Source organism: Arvicanthis niloticus, chromosome 26 (genome assembly GCF_011762505.2).
Source record: "Arvicanthis niloticus isolate mArvNil1 chromosome 26, mArvNil1.pat.X, whole genome shotgun sequence".
Taxonomy (NCBI): Eukaryota; Metazoa; Chordata; class Mammalia; order Rodentia; family Muridae; genus Arvicanthis; species Arvicanthis niloticus.
Window position 1 is genome coordinate 26,495,561 of NC_133434.1, and position 22,117 is coordinate 26,517,677.

General features: G+C 40.3%; 1 protein-coding gene across 1 annotated transcript in view; it reads right to left on the minus strand.

Annotated features, from left to right (window-relative positions):
- Positions 1 to 523: 523 nt before the first annotated feature.
- The window catches only part of LOC143438759 (uncharacterized), a 28,445-nt gene continuing 6,851 nt past the window's right edge, over positions 524 to 22,117 (minus strand). The window contains exons 4-13 of the mRNA XM_076924459.1: positions 21,908 to 21,997; positions 17,821 to 17,885; positions 14,974 to 14,998; positions 13,031 to 13,132; positions 8,991 to 9,082; positions 8,334 to 8,358; positions 5,920 to 6,042; positions 1,846 to 1,904; positions 956 to 1,042; positions 524 to 529 (exon numbers count right to left, since the gene is read on the minus strand). Coding sequence (XP_076780574.1) covers positions 524 to 529; positions 956 to 1,042; positions 1,846 to 1,904; positions 5,920 to 6,042; positions 8,334 to 8,358; positions 8,991 to 9,082; positions 13,031 to 13,132; positions 14,974 to 14,998; positions 17,821 to 17,885; positions 21,908 to 21,997 — 674 coding nt within the window. The remainder of the gene's footprint in view (positions 530 to 955; positions 1,043 to 1,845; positions 1,905 to 5,919; positions 6,043 to 8,333; positions 8,359 to 8,990; positions 9,083 to 13,030; positions 13,133 to 14,973; positions 14,999 to 17,820; positions 17,886 to 21,907; positions 21,998 to 22,117) is intronic.

The window sequence follows — 22,117 nt, forward strand, 5'->3', positions numbered from 1 at the left end:
GGATTCTAGTAGCACAGAGGGTAGATCTAAAGGTTGAATTTCTTTTATCTAGGAACTGAATGGCCAAAGGCAGCATAGAAGCCCTGGATTGAGATGGAATATTTCTGTAGTAGCATGGTGGTTCAAATCCATGTGGTACTCCAATTCTGGTCTATTGTATGCCCTCTTCTTGCCTCCACTGGTACTATGCAACATGTGTTTCACCCACATACATGCAGGCAAAGCACAGTAAAGTTAATGTGTTGATTTTAAGAATTCAAACATTATTGAATTTTCACAGTACCGTCTTGAGTACCACAGGCCTTCTCTGCTGTATGCACACTCTTTGATTGAGGTTTCATGATGTTTTCATTGTTTTCATGATGCTGGGCAGAACCCAGTCTTTTCAATGTAGGGGAAACTGGAATGCAGTCACAACAAAAACAGGTTAGCTGGATCACATGAAAGGAAGGCTGACCACTGCCCTGGCTGAAACATTTGCTCTCATTACTTATTTGCAAGTACATTTGTCTGATTCCCAAAGTCACTTCTGGAAGACCAAGGACACCAGTGAACACTTAAAGCTGATGTGACATGGTCAGTGTAGTTATGATCTCAATCCATGTGGATGAGAGGAGATGGACAGAAGAGCATTTGATCACAGTTGGCTCTTCTGTAGCAGGCTATGCTGAGAAATGACTCTATCATACCCCACTATGATGAGCTTTGATTAAATAATGTAGGTAAAGCATGCTCTCAGGTTTTTTCATTTGCAAAATTGGCTGAAAATTGGGTTGAGCAATTGGGCTATCTTTGGGGAGAAAACACATAATTCAAATCTTGCAGCAATGAGGGTAAATGAGGGAATGAGACACAAGTGACCATGGTATATCTCTTGGGGTATCACTGGTGGTTTTAAGCTAAATTCACAATCTTGCCAGAAAGATGCTTTGAAATAGTGGAGAACCAGACAAACAGGAGTGTGTGCAGTGTTCTTATCTACACTGTGCCCTAACACAGCCATTCCAGAATACATACTGTATTTGTGCCTTCTAGACGGGACCTGAAATTTAGAGAAAACACTCTTAGGCCCAGATCATAATGAGTTATGTTTGCACAGGTCTATAGTTTGTTCAGTGTCTCAGGATAGTGGTAAACAGGACTGGGAAGAATAGCCAAGTCAAAGATTTGATATTAGTCTGTTGTGTGACATTCTTATAAAACACCTGAGGCTGGGTACTATGTGAAGAAAATAAGTATTTTTTACACTTTTGCCCATTTAGCCCAGATCAGGCAAACTTAATCCCTTTGTCCCCTGCTAAGACTTCCCTCAGAGCTACTTTGAAACTTGGTAGAGAAGCATTATGCAACCTGGTGCTGTGAGATGAATCCCTTGTAAGGAGTGCCCCTGCAGCCCAATCATCTACTCTAACTTCATCCTTTAAAGGTGTCTCTGCCTCAATGTCCCTTAATGGACAAAGGAATCTTCTGCTACATCAATATTTGGGGAAACTCAATCCACCTGTGTCAACCTTAGGAGACCCCTGGCAGACAGACAAGAGGACAGTTGTAGAAGAAACAGAAACTTCTCCTATACAGTAGCCTGTCAACTTCTTACTCATGTTTCCATCTAAACAGGAAAATGTCTGCAGAAGAGGAGCTTCCTGACATGCACTGTGGAACCTGACATGATTTATACTTTCCTCTCATGCTGTGTCTTATCATGGGTGACTTTTGTCCTCCTCCCTTGTAAGTACTCTAATACCCGTAGTGTGTGAGCAGTTTTATTACAGAGATGTGAGAGCCATAAAAATAAAGTATCACGAGAGTAACCTTTCTGTCTGAGGATAAAGAAAGCCAACTTACCTCAGGCAATGGTGATGTTCCCTGTCTTCCTGAGGCCTTCATTTGTTCTTTGTGCAATTCTATAGGAATAGAAAGAACTTTCAGCTCCTGGCAACATTTGTCACAGTCAACAGTTATTAACTTGATATGCATAATGGACTATAGCTGTAGTCTATACTAGAACAACTATGGCTGTCCTTCTAAACAATGAGAATTAAAGCACTGTCAAACTGAATTGATATTGAATTGGATCAGTATTAAGGTTGATTTTAATCCCTGCTCGTCACAAATTAGAATCACATGAATAGGAAGCTTCACCTAAAGAATTGCCTTAATTAAGGCAATTACTTGTGTCGATTGCCTTAATTAAGGCCAGCAGATCCACCCAGCATTAGGAGAGTGCCTCCTCTGATAGCAGTCTAAAAAGAAAGCTGGATGGATGGCAGGAGGAAGGTATTTTACAGTGTGCCGGCAGCATGGCTTCTCTGTTGCCACTGTGTGGATATGCCCTGTTGATGCTGCTCTTCATTCCCTCCCTGATAATAGAACCAGTGTTTCCAGGCCTCTATCTATCTATGATAAACGATGAATGGCTTTCTAGGAACTTTCATATGTATATGTATGTATGTATGAAAATGAAGTCATGTTTTACATATATACATATTATATACAACAAACATTGTGGGACCACAAGTGGCTTGGAGAAGAAGAAATTGTAAAAATTAATTTCTCTCCCAGGCTTGGTGGTAGCTGTAGCTGGTTGTCCCACTAGAGAGAACCAACAGTTTCTAAAGACTCCTTTGGTAGTGTGGAAAAGCAAGCCAGTGAGCATGGTCTTCCATGCTCTCTGCTTCAGTTCCTGCCTCCTGATTCCTGTTTGAACTCCAGCCATGTGTTCCCTGTATGATGAACTGTTACTGAGAAGTGTAAGCTAAATAAACCTTTTTTGCACCAAGTTGCTTTTGGCATTGGTGGAAAAATACCTAGGACAACTTCATAAACACTGCAATAAATGTCATGTTAAATTACAGATTTCTATCACTTCTTCAGACCATTTTCAAAAAAAAATTTGCTATTCTCTAGGTATCCACAAAATGTATTTTACCCACCACAGACCAATGTTAATATATCCTATATTCATTAACCATACATGACTTTAGCTTTCAGATTACTTTTATTGGAGACTGGAGATATGGCTTAACAATTAAGAGCACTGACTGCTCTCCCAGAAGTCCTGAGTTCAGTTCCCAGCAACCATATAGTGGCTCACAACCATCTCTAGTGGGATATAATGCCCTCTTCTGGTGTCTCTGAAAACAAATACAGTGTACTCATATGTATCAAATAAATATGTATTTTTGAAAATTACATTATTATTATTATGCATATGTGTGCATATGATGTATATGTGTGGTGGTACATTTCATAACGTGTGTGAGAGTCAGAGAAGAACTTTGGCAGTTGTTTCTTTCCTTCAATTTTTATATGGATTCTTGGAATCAAACTGAGGTTATCATCCTTGAAAAGCAAACATGTTTACCCAGTCAGTCTTCTTGCCAAACTTAGCACATAGGATTGTGATTTTAGCATACACATTGTTCAAGGTATAGGAATGTATCATCCTGGAGATGTAATGATACATAAGTATTCACTTCTTGATACACAATATCTTATTGAGTAGTGCAACATACTGATTTCATTACATTTTGAAAGAAAGTACATAGCTCAGCATTTATTTCTCCCTCTGTATTCCCTTTACCATGTCATGACTTGTATTCATTGTGTGAAGCAGCTGCTCAGATTCATCTGACCAGCTCACACTAAGTGGGGGAAGGATGGTGATGTGGCACCCATGGGCCACTGAGGATTGAGACTTTCCACAAAGGTGAGCCATCAGTTAACACTGAACTGCCTCTCTGATTATTATATGTCACTCTCTCAGAGTGTTCAGTTCACAGAGGTGCAAAACTTGTAAGGTCACAGTTACACTGTCCTTTGTCTCCATTCTTAAAGAGTTCTGGGGCAGAGGAAAGGAGTGACCAAGTACTCAATGTGAGCATCACAAATGGTGAGCCTCCACAATCTTTATCTCATTTGGTTAATCCTATGGCTTTGAACATCATGACAGTGGTGAACTGGGGCATTTCAGTAGCAAAATATGCCCTGGGCTAGGTTGCTTTGGATTCACCTTTTCATGTGTATTTCTATAGGTTTCAGAAATTTACACATAAAATGACCTGTCTGGAATGGTAGCTAATGACCACAAAGCCTGAATTATAAGCACAGGTCAAGTTTAGAACTTGAGAATTAAGAGCCACACACTGATTCCCAGCTTGGCCCTTTTATCTAAAAGCATCATGAGCTTGGGTATGTGTCTCAGTATCGCTGGTTGACTCCCGGTGGGGCATGCATGACATAACTGAAGGACATGTGTCTGTGATGTTAGTGTGTGATCTAAGGAGCACAGCAGTGTGCTGTAGGTGCTTAGACAGTGCACCACAGTGATTGCTGTTCTTCAATTTATCTCTGCTTATCCTGCAAAATACTAATTTTAGTTTCACACAGATTCAGGTTTGGCAGAACTAGATAAAAGTTTAAAAATAACTCCTATTTGGCAAGGGTATCTATTCTTACAGTCAGTCTAGCATGGTTCCAACAGAAGGTTCTAGTTGCCTGAGGTCCATAGACTTCATTCTGAATGAAATGAACCTCAGAACATTGGATGGATTAACATTATATTATGATTTCCAGTATTGTGAAATTAAAAAAAATTCTGGCTTACATTATTAAGGCCTCATTGATAGGATGGCAACTCCCTCTAGATGGGGGCCAATTGATGAAGGGTTGCAAAACAAGCATCTTTTCAAATTAAATGCCCTTGGCCCTCAAAACCACATAAAAAGGGACATATGAGTCATTATTTTGCATGATAGATTGATTTTTATACAACACACAAGTTTTCCATGCCTCTGTTTCCATGCCTCTAGACAATAATTGTTTTAAGATTCCACAGACTTTGTTTATGTGATATATGTTCATTCTGACCTGACCTTTGTCAAAATAGAGTCTCTGTCCATAAGCATGTTTTCCGTACTCGTGGCATGAAAGAAAGTACTAAAATAATCATTAATGAAAGCAATTGGAGGACAAAGCAGCAGAGAACATGGACTCTGGTTTGCTAACATACATTTTTAAAAAAACTGAATTCCTGACCATACAATATAGTCATTTCTTTCTACTTGGAATTTACTGTCTTCCTTTGTGGAAAGATGACAGAGAGGCAATAAAAGAAAGAGGGTCCTTAGATTTCTACCTAGGCTCCACCTTATAGGACATGACATGTGCAATCTACATATCTCTGTGTGTCATGGTTTGGGCCTGCACGTGATGCTACCCCAGGAGAGAGCAGAAACTTTAAGGTCTGGGGCCTATGCGGAGTTAACGAGTTATGAAGGGCCAACCTTCAGATTCTGGAGCCCAGGCCCACTTCTGCTTACTGTGTTTCCTCCTCAATGTGGATGCAAAGGGACAAAGTGGTCTCCTACAAACAAGGCCACCCACACTGATCCTGACAGTGCCAGGGATTCAAACATGGCAGAAAATACTTCCTTCCTTCAGTGCTATTTCTTAGGTCATAGCAAGGAGGAAAACAACAAACAAAATGATCCCATAAGAGTTGCATCATGGCTTCTCTCTATCCAGAAGGCCCTTACACTGCATCCAACCAGGATGCCATTACCCACAAGAAACTGTGTCTTTGTACTTCAGAAAGGTATGACAAGATGAGTTGGACATTTCATCACTGCCACCTAAGTCTGAAAGAGAGCCAGGTGACAGAGGGACTCACACAGAGTGCTTGTTGCCACACAGCCTCACAGAAGAACCAGCTCAGCTTTCCTTTGGTTCCTTATCATGTCATCAGAACCAAAAGAGGCGTTTAAATGTGGTTTTATAGTTCTACACTTAGTGGGCTAGGGAAATGAACAATTCCCATACTAACACTACTGCAAGATATCTTCATTTGTTTTTATAGTGGAGATACAGTATAATCTACAACTACTGGTAATAGCTGTAATTATTGAATTTCTACAGTACCGGCTTCATTTTCTACTCCTGTCACTGTAGATGGCACTGTTGTCACTGCTGAAGGCGCAGGTGCTACAGCACTCGTGAATGAAATGGACCAGCGAATCCCACATAATTTCAGCATAGCAGTGACTGGAATGCACACACAACAAAAACATTTAGGTCCACGGGATTAATTAGAGACAAACAAGAGACTAACAATTCTTCTGTGTTTAACATTTGATCTCATTACTGACTTGCAAACACACTTGTCTGATTCAGAATGTCACCTCTGGAAACTCATGGAAATCAGTGAGCACTCAATAGAGATATGGCATGGTCATTTGTGTAGTGTAGGTGAGGTCTCTGTTCACATGGATGGGACAGTATCAACAGAGCAGTGTGAGTGTGAGATGGCCAACATCACATCACTCTAGAATCATGTGAACACATTGAAATCTGTGCAATTGTTCAGTTCTGAATCTTGATGTATAACATTACAGTTTCCTAGGAACGCACATTAACCCTAAGGAAGCTGAAAAGGCAAATGAAGAAAAAGCCCCTAACAGCAAACACTGATGCCACAAAGGTCCTATATGGTGTTTGCTGATGTCAGAGAATCAGCTGGATGGTGATGGTTAGAACCACAGACCATATTTGGATGGCTTCTGGAAAGGAGATATGGTTGTTTCTTTCATTATTTACACAATGCGACTTTTACAGTTCACAGACACAGCAGTATGACCTACACAAAAGGCATTACGACACCTTTACTACACCTCCCACTTTTGACACGAATTGACATGAAGGCACTGTACTAGTTACCTACTAATGTCACTGTGACAAAGTCGCTGACAAACAAAACCATTTTCAATCCCTGCTACAGAAAGTCACCATTCCTCCCAAAGAAGTAGTGTAAGGGACCATGGCATGTGGCATTCCTCCCCCACAACTTCTCGTGGCCAGCTCCTCTCAGTGGGTCTTTCAGGCATTGTCTTATGGGCTAGGAAAGGCCAGCGACTGAAGATGAGATTGAGTTCCTGATAACCAAGGATCCCCTGCTAGAGTGCTAGGTTAACAAACCTAGGTACACCCATCACACTTTATGCACTATTAAATATCAAACCCAGAAACCCCTGAGTCAAAGTCTGGTATTCCAATGACAGAGTAAAAACACAAACAAAACCACAAAACCAGCTTTCTGTCCTTCCCAGCTGTGAATGACTGTCACCTGATCCCCAGCTGCTACCTGAGGTCTCTGATCACTAAAGCAGATAAGGAACTGCTCCCATTCTCTGTAGGCAGCAGTATTTCTGGGGACAAGCTGGAAAGCTGAATGTGTCCTTGTGAAATGACAGCTCCTGTCTCCGTGGGGAGATAAGTTGAGTTTATAACTAAAAATGTCACTTTTATACCAGATATCAGGGAACACATTTTGATCTTGTACTCCCTAGCTGTCCACCTGGACACTCACCTCCTGTCCTGGGTGGTGCTTCTGTAGCAGGGTCTACTGAGAATTGAATCCACCAGACATTGCTGTGATGAGCTACTAACTAAGTGATACAGGTAAAGCATGGTCTCTGGTATTTTTCATTGACAAAATTAACATGGGTAATTGGAATATCTTTTGGGAGAAAACATATAAAGACATGTTTTGATACAGGAAATCCCAAGGCCATTAAGGGGAATGAGGGAACGACATACACATGATCATCATGTGTCTCTTCAGATATGAGTTGCTGTTTTACCCAAATCCACAATCTCATTGCCATTAGGTTGCTTTGAAAAGAATGAGAAACCAACACGACCCAACAGAGCTGGTGGCAGCATCCATAGGTTCAAGCCAGACAAGTCCACACGCCATGACGGGGAGTAAACATGGGCTCCCATTGCTAACCAAGAAGCTGTCTGCAACTGACACCCACTCACAAAGGAAACATGAGTTTTCTCAAGTGGATTCTCACTGGGTATATAAACCACATTTCTGGTACATCCTGTGTCCAACAGTAGAGCCGACAAAAAACAACCTAACTAACATTTTTATAGATTGTTTTTGTCTCATATTTCAATGTTCTATCTTACTAATATTTTTGTATATTTTGTATATTATGGTTTCTGATTCTGTATTTCTATAGTGTGTGTGTGTGTGTGTGTGTATGAAAGAGAGAGTCAGAGTGTGTGTTTGTTATGCTTTTTCTGTGTTTTATTTCTTTTTTTTTTCCTGTCTGTTTTCTAAGGAGAGAGTGAGAAGCATACAGACTTGGATGGGTGGGACAGTGGGGGAGAGCTGTAGGGAAATGGGAGAGGGAAACATGAAGATTTTTTACAATGGAAATAAATATGTTTATAAACCAATACAGAGTGGAGAACTAGACAACGACAATGAGGAAGTGTAGTGTTCTTATCTACAGTGTGTCCTAACACAGCCATTCCAGAATACATACTGAATCTTCTCCTTCGAGACTGGACCTGAAATTTAGAGAAAACACTCTTAGGCCCAGATCATAATGAGTTATGTTTGCACAGGTCTATAGTTTGTTCAGTGTCTCAGGTTAGTGGTAAACAGGACTAGGAAGAATAGCCAAGTCAAAGATTTGATATTAGTCTGTTGTGTGACATTCTTATAAAACACCTGAAGCTGGGTACTATGTGAAGAAAATAAGTAATTTTTACACTTTTGCCCATTTAGCCCAGATCAGGCAAACTTAATCCCTTGTCCCCTGCTAAGACTTCCCTCAGAGCTACTTTGAAACTTGGTAGAGAAGCATTATGCAACCTGGTGCTGTGAGATGAATCCCTTGTAAGGAGTGCCCCTGCAGCCCAATCATCTACTCTAACTTCATCCTTTAAAGGTGTCTCTGCCTCAATGTCCCTTAATGGACAAAGGAATCTTCTGCTACATCAATATTTGGGGAAACTCAACCCACCTGTCTTAACCTTAGGAGACCCCTGGCAGAAAGATAAGAGGACAGTTGTAGAAGAAACAGAAACTTCTCCTATACAGTAGCCTGTCAAATTCTTACACCTGTTTTCATCTACACTAGAAATTGTATCATGAAAGTAACCTTTCTATCTGAGAAAAGAAGGAAAAGCCATCTTACGTGAGTCAATGCTCTTGTTAACTCTTCTCCTGAGACCAGTGGCAGTGTTGCCTCTTTTCCTAAAATCTTCCTTCGATCTTCCTCATTCAAATCTAGGGGGACAGGAAGAACTTTCAGCTCATGACATCACTTGTCATGGGCAAGGGTTTTTATGTTGGCAGTGACAGTGACATATGGATTGAGTCTATATGCCTCGCCTAGATGCATAGAGTTAACAAATATAGTTGAAGCACTGCAAGACCCTTCTCACAGCTCTGAAAAAGGAGAGCAATGCAAGACCTCAAGAGAAATGAGAATGGAATGTTATTCCCCAGTGGGTCAACACTGGATAAAGGTTGTGATAAATGAGAGTTCTATCCCTTTTTCCAGCAGATTTCAAGTCTTTCTAGATTTCTCCTAACCTCTTTCAGCCACTACAGATCAACATACACAGATTCTGTATTCCTTTACCATGATCTTATGTTTTGACATTGCTCATTCATTACTGTGTGTGAATGCACACATACACAGTGTCTATGTAAGAATGCATGCTATGTAGCATCTATCGGGAGTCAAAGAACAGGATGTGGAGTTGATTCTCTCCCTCTGCCTTCATATTGATGTGAGAATTGTCAACTCAGGTCCCAAGAAATGTAAGAAATATACACTTAGTCATTGAATCATATTACTATATGTACTATAAATACTATGGCCCTAGCATATAGAATTTTGATCTTGAAAATGTATACATGTTCAAGAAAAATTAATGTAGTATCAGGCACATGATGAAATGACACTAAATTATTTACTCGTTGATACATAATACCTTATTGATGAGTGCAAGATACTGACATTTTTACATTTTAAATAATAACCACCACACATTGTTTTTGTCTCCTGCTAGGTTTTCTTTGCTGGGTCATGCTTTGTATTCCTTTTGTAAGGTGGATGTTGAGGTTCAGTAACCCCAAATCACATTAAGGCTGAGAATTTTGATCATCTGCCCCCTGGATCTCTAGTTGCTTCAGCAACAGGGAAATTCGTACAGAAGAGATACTCTTGTACAATGGTGAAGGTTCTCATAGCCTAAACATAAGCACAGGTCAGCAGTTTGCAACCTCAGCCTCAGGGCCACACACCTGCCTCCCTCCTTGGCAACATTCTGACCTAGGGTCTATTCATCATCAGGCCTCTCCAGTTCCATCCAGGGAATAGCCATCATCACTAAGGAAGCATTCAGTACACATGTATCGTTGACCTAGAGTCAATTCTCAAGCTACTGTTCTCAGATATATCTTTGTTTATCCCAAAGGTATTCACTGTAATACTTTAAAACAGACTTTTGTTGCTCAGCAACAGATAAAACTTTAAAATTAATTCCTGTGTTGGCCTGAGTGTATATTTAGCATCCACTTGTGAAAGTAAAATCACTGTTACTCTTCAGGAACTCCCAACCACCTGACTAGTCAGAAGATCCTGCTTGAATAAAATGAACTATAAAAGACTGGTTTGGTTACCATTATTTGTTTAAATGTCTAGAACTCTTAAAGTTAGAAAATCCACTCTCTTATATTACAACTGCCTCAGAAATATGCCCCTGTCTTCCTTGAGCTATTGGTCAAGTTATGGGAAAGTCTGTATGCTTGAATGCAAGCACTTTATTAACTGAGCTAGTCACTTAACCAGCAAGAAGGATATAAAGATACAGGAAGAAATCGTTCCTAGTGAAAAACTGATCTTACATAGCAAATCAAGTCTTTCCATTTGCTTTCTACACTACCCGGCATGCACAATAACGTGAAGTCTACACAGGTGTCTCTAGGATATGCTTTCATGTTATCTAACTTGCCCAGTGTCCAAACAGATTCCCTCTATCAGCTGTGTGGCTTCAGCAAAAGGCAGTACGCAGGAAATTACTAAAATACTTATTTTTTACACAGCAGGCTAAAGACACAGGAAAGCAAGTAGACATCGGGACAGCTGCCAAGATTGTGACAAACTATATTAACTCTTGATCAGATGGCATGGTCACTGCTTTGTATGTGAAACATACTCTCTTCCTATCTGAAAGGATGACAAAGGAGTCAAAAAGAAAGCAGGTTCTTGTATTTTTACCTCGAGTCCAGGTTATGTGATATGAGATGATCACTCTACACAAGGCCAAAAGCACAGAATGTGTGTCTGGCTTTCTTATAAATGCCCCCCATCCCAGAGCCCCAGCTGATGGTCCTGCACAAGAAAGTTTGTAGAAGAAGGAGCCTTTGTGGACAAAGTGAGTCACTGGAGAAGACTTAAGACTAACTCTATGTACTCTCTCCTTCCTGAGAAAAGATGCAACATGACCAGCCAGCGCCATAGACCTGCTGAGACATTTTCCTTCCAGAATGTACCCTTGACCTATAAGCCAAAATAAACCCTTACTTCATTAATTTTTTTTCTGTTATTTGGTCACAGAAACAAGAAAAGCAACTAAACATGATGATTGAGTCATGGAGGTGCCTTATTCCTTCTCCCCATTCAGAAATCCTTACATTGACTTTCTCTCTTCTTTTGCCTCCCAAGCAGAAGGAATCACCTGACTGCTGACTGCTGCTATACCCTCTCATTGGATCTGACCAGAAGTGCTAGTGCCTTCCATGGTCTTTGCAATTCAAGCTGGTCTCAGAAAAAAACTCATTTTCAGTGTTGTCATCACTCATGACATTAATGTCTGGAAGCAAGTCTGTGGAGAGTGGCTTACATATTACTGACTGTAGTAGGTGAACCCACACTGCCTCCCACAAGAACCTGCTCCGCTTTCCTTTGGTTCATATCATTCAGTGAGAACCACAATGGCCATTGAATTACATTGTTAAATTCTATGGTTGCACTCTGCTGATGGGCTATGGAAAGGAACACTTGGCACATTAAAATTAAGCAAGATAGTTTTAGTATTTTTAAAGAGTGATATAGTATTATGGTTTGAAAAAGAAATGTCCCCTATATGTTCAGATACATCTGGTCCTTAGATAGTGGCTCTGATGGGGAAGGTCATGGAACCTTTAGGGGACAGCCTTGCTGAAGGATGTTACTGACGAAAGGGTTTGAAGAGCCCTTAGCCTCCCCCTAACTCCTGTTCATTCTCTCTCTTTCCAGTTCGTGGTTGAACATGGGACTTCTCAGAATGAATATGTGAATGCAACCTGTTCAGTAACCTGTCTGATGTGACTTGTTTGTATATGATTCAGGGTTGATCACTCACTGTTGGATAACGGGGTTGGGGGAGGGGGAGGAGTTCATCTCTGAAGAAGACTGTTTCTCCTGTTCTCAGTAGTCTCCAGTTGTCTACACTTCTTTCCCTAGGGATGGGGCTCAGTGAGATTCTCCTCTTCCATGTTAGCTTCTCTGTTGGTATTGTATCTACTTCAGGTCTTGTGTAGGCAGCCATACTGTTGAGCTATCATTTGGTGAAGCTTCCCTGTCATTTTTCTGGGAGCAGATTTCCTGCTCTTCTGGTTTTTACAACTTTTCTATTCAGTCTTCCTTGATGTTCCCTGAACCTTAGGTGAAGGAGTTATGCTGTGTATGTATCAATTAAGGCTTGGCACCCTGTGGAGACGTTTTCAAATTGAGCGCAATGCATTTAGCATTATAATATGGTCATAAGCCTACAGAGGCCAGAAGTACAATGTGCTGGGGCAGCCACAGGCTCCTATAATGGAAACCTTGTGCCCTGGTAGTTGATGCTGTTTGGAAAACTTGTGAAATGTTTAGGAAGTCGAACATCACTGGAGAACCTACACCACTGTAGGCAGACTTTGAGAATTCACAGCCTCACCCAACTTCCAGGTGGCTGTTTTCTGTTTGCCATTAAAATCATGGTCTCTCAGGCTGCTTGCTGCCATGACTTTCATCACCATGATTGACATTGATCCCTGTGTGATCTTAATGGGACAAAATCTTTCTTCTATAAGCTGCTTTTCTTCCTAGTGTATGATCACAGCAACAGGAAAGTGAGTAATACAAGTGTTACCACCAATGACTATTAATAAATCAAACTAATTATTGAATATCAACAGTACCTTTACCAAGGCCGCAGGCCTTCACATCCACAGGTGATCTTTCGGGTTTGACCCTCGAGGAGTTGGTGGGCCTACGCCTCAGCTTTGTCAAGATCGAACTAACTGGAATGCATTCACAAAAAATAGGGGTCAGCTCAGTTGAATTTTAAAAATAAACAACAAAACCCAAAAAATCTAACAACTGTTCTGTGTATGACTTTGATCTCAATAGTGACTTTCAAGCACACTCATCTGATACAGAGAATTGCTTCTGGAATATCACAACATCAGGGTCCATTTAACACAAGTATGGCATAGTAAGGCCTCAGTTTATGGGAATGACAGTATTGACAGAGAAGCAATGGGACTCAGTGTGTTAGATAGCCATTAAGATGCATGTAAACCTAGTGATTTGGTGATTTAATGGATGTGTCTGTGCACACCACTTTCTAGGTGACAACTGTCACCAACACTCTCTCTGTGAAGCCTGAACTAAGAGTAGTCCCAGAGAAGGGCACAGCCTTCACTAGGTTTGAGTGTGTACACCTCTCCTGCTCATTCTTCCACAACAAAGTCGAGTTTCTACACTACACACTTTACTATCCACAGTCCAGGCTTGAACAAGATACACAGTCCTATTTGCCTTTAAGAGCAACAATCCATAGATATTCCCTCGTTCATAGGCATATTAAAATAGTGACATGAAATCATATTGTTTGATAATGAGTATATACTTCCACTAAGTGTATAGGCTCCCTACACTTTCCTATTAGCCAACATGGGAACAGCACTAGTGAGGGGATGTAGCCTTCAGACACAAAGTGTAGCTCAAAATAATGAGACCATATTAGTAACTTAGTTGACATGAGCCATAAAATGTGGGGCTCTTTGGACTTACACTAATAGCATCTATAGCACTAAAGTATTTCTCTAAAATAAGCCATGTTGAAGTAAACCCAATGATGACACCCATCCACCATGCTTTCTGATGTAGAGTCTCCCATTTTTCTGATAAGAAGCAAAAAGGTTTTTATTTTTCTGGGTTGTTTTGGTTTTTGTTGTTTCTGGCAGCTGTTTTACTCTTCTCAGACAGGGTCTCATGTCACAACCTGGGCTGACCAGAAAATGCCTCAGACTGCTCACCATGCATTCCTCTCTACAGTGCTGGGATTACAAAACTGTATACCAACTCCCCAAGGAATGCAGTGCTGAGGATTGAACCCAATGCCTTCTGCATCGTAGCCTAGTTTTCTGTGAGCTAAACAACCAGAGCCTACCTGTGCTGTCTCTAGCTTTGAAACTAGTATCTCCAGCATAATGCATGGATGCTACCTTCACCTTTGACCAATGAGACAGCTAAAGTACAGTTCAGAGTTCACTGTTTGTTGGAATTATTCTGGAAAGCTAGAGTTCCTCCATAATTTCTACCCAAATCTCGATAGAATAAAAAAAACACAGTTTATAATTTGGAATGTTACTTTCACACCTCCTATCTGGAGACACATTTTGTTCTCCTAGACTCTAGCTCACACTCTGGGTCAGGTGACTCCCTGTGTCACGTGACTCCCTGTCCTGGTAGGTTCTTCTTCAGCAGGATATACACTGAGAAACAAATCAATCAAGGATGTCTGTGGTGAGCTACAAACTACTGTGGGGAAAGTGTGAACTCTCCATTTTTTTTTCATTGACATAATTGACATTGGAAATTCGCTGGAAAATAGAGCCAAACAATTGGGGGGAAGGAAACACATGTAGATATTATTTGTTTTGGAAAATCACAAGGTGACTAAAATAAATGATAGAACTAAAGACACATGACTATGATTGTGTCTCTTGGAATACCAGTTGTTCTAAACCAAGCCTGATATTCTCACTGCTATCAGGTCACTCTGAAAAGAGTGGTGCAGTAAGTGCTTAATTTTTATCAAGAATGCGACTTAACAAAGCAATTCTAGAATACATACAGCATCCGTGATCCTTTGAATCAACCTGCAATGTAGAGAGAACACTCTTAGGCTCAGATCATACTGACTTCTGTTTGTCTTTGGTTCTTCTAGTGAACTTAGAGCAATGGTAGCCAGGACTGGGAAAAGGGGCCAAGTGAATGATTCTATATTAGTCTTATTGTGTGATACTCTTACAAAGTACCTGAGGCTCAGTACTGTGTAAAAAATGTATTTTTTCACACTTCTGCCCATTTAGCTCTGACCAGACAATCTTATCTCTTTGTCCTATACTAAGAAGTTTCCTTAAAGCTTTCTTGGCACATGGTAGAGAACTGTTCTGACAGCCTGGTATTGTGAGAGGAATCCCTATTAAGGGGTGCCTCTGTGTCTGGATTATTTACCCTAACCTCATGCTTTAAAGATCTCAATGCTTCGCTGACCTTATAGTCAACATAAAAATCTTTTACCACATCAATATTTAGAAAAATAATTTGCAACTGCCCAAATCTTACAAATGTTCTGAAGAAAGATAAGAAAACACTTAGAAACAAACTTATCACAGGTAATGTAAGCCAACTTTTGAGTGAAGATCACTCAAGTTTTAATCTAGATAAAAAAAATTGTTAGAAGAAAGGCTTCCTTAGAGCTGATCTCTGTGCCACAGCACTCTATACCCAAATTCTGTCAGGAGAGGACTGGTTTCCCAGGAGCTCTGACACACCTGTGAGCACAGGTAAAACCACCACTTTTTCTAAAATTCCTTCCCCAACAGGGACCCTCCCAGGACCATCAGGACACAGGAACCAAGAAAGAATCAGGGAGACTAGACCCTTCCAGTTTCCATCCATACCCTGGAGCTGACCCTGTGCCAGAGCTCTCCATACCAAATTCCTCCTGGAGAGAACTGGTCTCCCAGGAGTAATGACACATAGGCATGTAGGAGGGACAAGCCACAGTCATCGACAGCAAGACCAGCTAACACCAGAGTTATCCAGATGGTGAGAGACAAGGGCAAGGACATAAGCAACAGAAACCAAGACTACTTGGCAGCATCAGAACTCAGTTCTGCCACCACAGCAAGCCCTGGATGCCCCAACACACCAGAAAAGCAAGACTCTGATTTAAAATCACATCTCATGATGATGATAGAAGACTTTAAGAAGGACATAAATAACTCTCTTTTTAAAAAAAAATACAGGAGAATACAGATAAACAGGTAGAAGCCCTTAAAGAGGAAACACAAAAATCCCTTCAAGAATTACAGGAAAATACAACCAAACAGGTGAAGGAATTGAACAAAACCATCCAGGATCTAAAAAATGGAAATAGAAACAACAAAGGAACACCAAGGGAGATAACCCTGGATATAGAAAACCGAGGAATGACATCAGGAGTCATAGTTACAAGCAGAATACAAGAGAGAGAAGAATCTCAGGTGTAGAAGATAGCATAGAAAACATTAACACAACAGTCAAAGAGAATGAAGACTGCAAAAAGCTCCTACCCCAAAAAATCCATGAAATCCAGGACACAATGAGGAGACCAAATCTAAGGATAATAGGTATAGAAGAGGGTGAAGATTCCCAACTTAAAGGGCCATCAGGAAATATCTTCAACAAATTATAGAAGAAAACTTCTCTAACCTAAAGAAAGAGATGCCCATAATCTTTTAAGAGGCCTATAGAACTCCAAATAGATTGAAGCAGAAAAGAAAATCCAAAAAAAAAAAAAAAAAAAAAAAAAAAAAAAAAAAAAAAAAAAAAAGCTCTAGGACAAAAAGAAGAAAGGACACCTAAGAGGAGTAGAGGCAGGAAATAATCAAACTCAGGGCTGAAATCAACCAAGTAGAAACAAAAAGAACTATAAACCAGGAGCTTTTTTTTTTTTTTTTTTTTTTTGACAAAATCAGCAGGATAGGCAAACCCTTAGCCAGACTAACCAGGGGGCACAGATATAGTATCCAAACTGACAAAATCAGATATGAAAAGGGAGGTATAACAACAAAAACTGAGGAAATTTTTTAAAATCGTCAGATCCTACTACAAAAGACTATACTCAACATATGGGAAATCTGGATGAAATGGACAATTTCCTAGACAGATACTAAATACCAAAGTTAAATCAGGATCAGATCAATCATTTAACAGTCCTGTAACCCCTAAAGAAATAGAAGCAGTTATTAAAAGTCTCCCAACCAAAATAAGCCCAGGACCAGACGGCTTTAGTGCAGAATCTTATCAAACCTCCAGAGAAGACCTAATGCCAATAACTCTTCAAAGGAAGATTCCTCAAAACAGAAGGAGCACCACCCATTTCATTCTATGAAGCCACCGTTTCACTGCATATTCTCCCGGGAAGATGGAACGGTTTCTGTCTAAGCAGGAACTTGTCATAATCTCCTTTCATAGAGGACTTCATAAGAGATTTTTTTCTACTTCTATCATGTTTAATATTCCAAACAGATTTTAAAAGCTGGTTGAGTGCACATTACTTTTAGCTTCAGAAGATATCATGTATATTTAAGAGGTATTTAACTATTATAAATTACTTTGATGACTTAAACATGTCAATACTGAGTTGTATATTTTAAAATAAATTTTATTAGTTTTAAATAAATAATTAAATAAATAACTAAACCTTTAAAAAGAAAGGCTCCCTTAAACACCATCTGTAGAGGCTGGCACTGGTCTGTTTGTATAGAGCCCTCCATCAAGGATCCAGTTCTAGTTCTTCCTTTTACTAAGAAAATCCTTGAATACCTATAGTGTAGGCTATCAGTTTATTCCTCAGTGTGATAAAATAGAATATAAAGGAATTCTAAAACTTACCTTTCAGTGTTTTAGAAAAAGGAAAAGGATATTTTACCTCCATTTCTGGTGGGTTTGTCTCCGTTCCTTGTGTGTTCTTCATCTGGCGGTTGTCAGACAAACCTAGAAGAGCAAAAATCAGCTCTGAGCTCATGGTACAACTTATTGGGTTAACAGGGGCTCTTGGCTTGATGTGGACAGAATTCTATGGATTTAGTCTAAACATGTAGGCTTACTGCACCTAGTTCATTAATAAATATACTGGTGCTGATGTGAGAACACCCTCTTGGCTGGGGAAAATTTAAGAGGAGACCTCGAGAAATAGAAAGGTAAGTTTTGCTCTTTTATAGAATGCAAATCTAAAAATATCTGAAAATGTTACATTGAGGAGACAATGAAATAACTGTTAATGATAGCTTTCTACTACTTCTTCCAACTACTTTGAAATCAGGACAGTTGGTACTTCTGTTGGGTGTCTCTCAGACCTCTTTTATCTCCAGTGGCCAGCATCTAGATTCTGCATGCATTAACCAGATAGGGTTTTTAATTATATATCATCTTAGCATTGTGAGTGTGAGTGTATGAGTGTAAATGAAGTGTGTGTTTGGGAATGCTATATATTATGTGGGTCCAGAAGACAACTTTGTGGAATTTCTTTTCTCCTTCATCGTTTATATGAAATCTGGAAATCAAAAACAGGTCATGTTGGGTAAATTTTTGGTTTCTTTTTTCTGCTTTGGTTAATTATATTTTCTTTTTCTTTAATGTCTATCTATCTGCCTGTATATATGTGCACCACTTCCATGCCTGAGGACATCAGCAGTTAGCAGAGAGCATTTGATGTCCTGAAACTGAAGTAACAAATGGCTGTGACTATCTGATCTAGGCTCTATAAACTGAACCTGGGTCTTCTGGAAGAGTAGCAAACATTTCTGACTATGTCCAAGCTCTCCAGCCCCCCCACCAAAGTATTCCTTTTTATATACAATGATGACTTATTTAAAAAGTTAAAGAAACTGATAGTGTTAATTTTAAAAGTAGCCACTACAGCTGCTACAATTTCTGTGTGCCTTTTCCACTGTGGTGGAATGATCCCCTTGAACTATAAGCCAGGATCTTACCAAGTTTTCAGTCAGGTATGTTGGCAGCAACAGGAAAGCAGCTAATACAGAACGGTCCAGTCATCGCCTCTGCCCATTTGGAAGACCTTTAAATTGCTGTTCTCTCTTTCTCCACCACCCAAGAAAGAAACAACCCAACCACTCCCAGACCTTCTCACTGGCTCTGACTAGGAATGCCAATATCCACCCCTACACCATGATCATCACTTTGAAGGCTGTTCTCTGTAACCTAAGTAATTTTCAGCCTCTTCCATATTGAATCTGGAAGACAGTCAGTGGAGACAGTGACTCACACATTGTGTGAGTCTATAGTAGGTGCCTACAGTAGGTGAATCCACATTGCCTCCACAAGAAGCAGCTCAGCTTTCCTTTGGTTCATGCCATGCAATCAGAACCAAACTAAACGTTTAAATGTTTTTACATTGTGTGACTGAACTTGTACACGGTAGCCAGAAAAATACTGCAAGACACCTCCATTCTTTTCACAGAGATGTAGAATACTCACAAGTGCTATTCATAAGAAACAGACTACAGAATTCCCATAGAATCAGTAGTGCTGCCTGACTTTTCTGCTTTATTCTCTATCACATGTCAACAGTCATGTCCTTCTACTGAAGCCTCTTACTGCTTCTCTGCACTTTTAAAGAGAAGTTGAACTTTTATATGGCTGGCATTATTTGAAGACTGAGGAACTTTTAACACTGTCACCACTATTTTATATCACTATTTTATATCACATCTTATGATCTTGGAGAAAAACAGGCAAGACTATGATTCAACGGTGGCAGGCTTCTGTGACAAGGCTGATGTGCATGCTTATGGGCCAAGGGGAGAATAGGGTGCTTTGGATCACAAACGTCCCTCAAAGCTCATGAATGTGTTGATTCCATAGGTGGTGATCATGTGTGGGGGAGGTTGTAGAACTTGTAAGACTTGAAGCCTTACTTGGAGACGTACATCCTTACACGTGGGCTGTGCAAGTTTGTAGCCTCATCCCACTTCCACCTGATGTGTTCTGCTTGCTGGATGTAGTTGAAACTGGGATCTCTTGGCTTCTTTCTCTGTCCTACCTATTCCAAGCCTCTCCCAAAATAGACTGCATCATTGGAACATAAGCCCGAAAGAAAGGGTTTTTTTCTTCCACTTTGATTCTGGTATTTTATTATAGTAACAACAAAGAACCAATGCATAAATTAGCACCAGAAAGTTGGGCATTGGTGTGACAGACCTGACCACATTCCTGGATGGAGGATTATGGAAATGTAGAACTTTGACACAGAAGATCCACTGACTGTTAAAATGTAATAAGCTTATGAGCAGGATGTTGGAAAATAATGCTACAAGACAGACAAGCAAGGAAAGCTTGGTTTGTGGGGTTTCAGAGAGCAGCAAAGTCTCCTTGGAGCTACTTGAGTGAAGTTTGGGTTAGGAATCTGTGAAGAGAACCCTGTGCTCTACTGGGATAATAATGGCTCTTGGGTAGCCACGGCTGGGAATTCAGATGACTTGGGAACCAGCATGGTCCCTAAGGGGAAATCTTCCAAGAAGGATGTCCTTGGAAGTCAGCACACAGAGGCTGTGTCTCACAGAGGGCAAAGATGAATCTCAAGTTGACACTCAGACTTGGTGATGTGTCAGTTTTCTATGTGCTTTTTGGTGTGGTGGCATAAAAGCTAGAGGACTGGAGGGGACATGGAAAGAAGCTGAGGTATGGCACCATGTGAATGGGTCAGAGTCCCTAGAGAGTCTAAGCAAGGCCATTGGTGAAAAGCCAAGCTCAGTTGCAGGGAGACCTCTGCATGTTGGAGATGACAGGATACAGAAAGCAGTGAACTGGGAGTGGAGCTGACGTGACCCTCCAGCAGGAGGCGTGTGTGCTGTGGGTGGTTGTCTGGGAAGCGCAGCTCTGCAAGTGTTTAAATGCAGATGATGAGAACCTCCTAGATGTTAGACAGGGAGCTTCTTGGACGATTGTGTTGTTGTTTTTGTTTTCTTTTCCTTTCTTTTCACTACAGCCTTCTTATTGCTTCTGTGAACAAAATGTAACTTGTTTAAACTTGTTTTTTGAAGGAAACTACAGTTAAGAGATTGGACTTGAACTTAAACTTCTAATGCTTGTCATTATTTGAGGACTTTGAACATTGTACACTATTTTATATGAACATGAGATCTTGAAGAAAGCCAGGCAAGGCTATGATTTAACACTGGCATGCTTGTGTGCACAATTACATGTCAAGTTGACAAGACTGAATAGTGCTATTTAACCATCAGCTACTTCTACACCTAGGAAGACAATCAAAACTGGGCAATTGTTCCATTAGATTGGCCTGTGAAAATAACTGTGGGTATGCACCTGTCTGCTAATTGACACAGGAGGACACAGACCACTATGGGTGGTGTTATCCCTTAAGCCGATGGGGTTGTCTTGTGTAAGAACAGTGACTGATCAAACCAGAGAGAGCAAATCAGTAAGCAGCATTCCTTCATCATCTCTGCTTATGTTGCTGCCTCCCGCTTGCTGTCTTGAGTCCCTGCCTTCACTTTCCTTGATGGTGGACTGTAACTCAGAGATGAAATGAGCCTTTTCCTCCCAAAGTTACTTTTTGCACAATACACTTATCATACTAGCAAAAGCAAATTATAACATGTGCCTTTGACAAGATGTACAACACAGAAAATAACGAAAATAATTCATGAAAGCACCAGCAAGACAGCAATATGGGAAGGAAACCACTTTGGTTTGACCATTAGATGACAGTAACAAACTACATTAACCACCAGACCAGATGACATGGCCATTTCTTTGTCTAAGGAGTACATTTTCTTCTCACAAATAGTGAAAGAATAAGAAAGAATAATAAAATGTCTGTTCATAACATTGAGAAGAGCATAATGATTTACTCACACAACCTCATCGGTCCTTCTGCCTATTTGAAAGACCCTTAAATTGACTATCAACCATGGAGAAAGAATAACATGACTGTTCCTAGACCATCTCATATGACCAGGAATGTCATTACCTACCATTAGAAAATTCCTTCAATTCCCTGTTGGCACTAGGTGATATACCAGTGATGCTGGTGGGATAATGTCTGCCACCCGAAGCATCAGTATCTAGAAGAAAGTAAGTGGAGAGAGTCACTCACATATTGGTACCTGTAGTGGGTTAAACATGCATTGAAAAAGAACAATCTCAACTTTCCTTTTGGTCTCATCATTCAGTGAGGACCACAA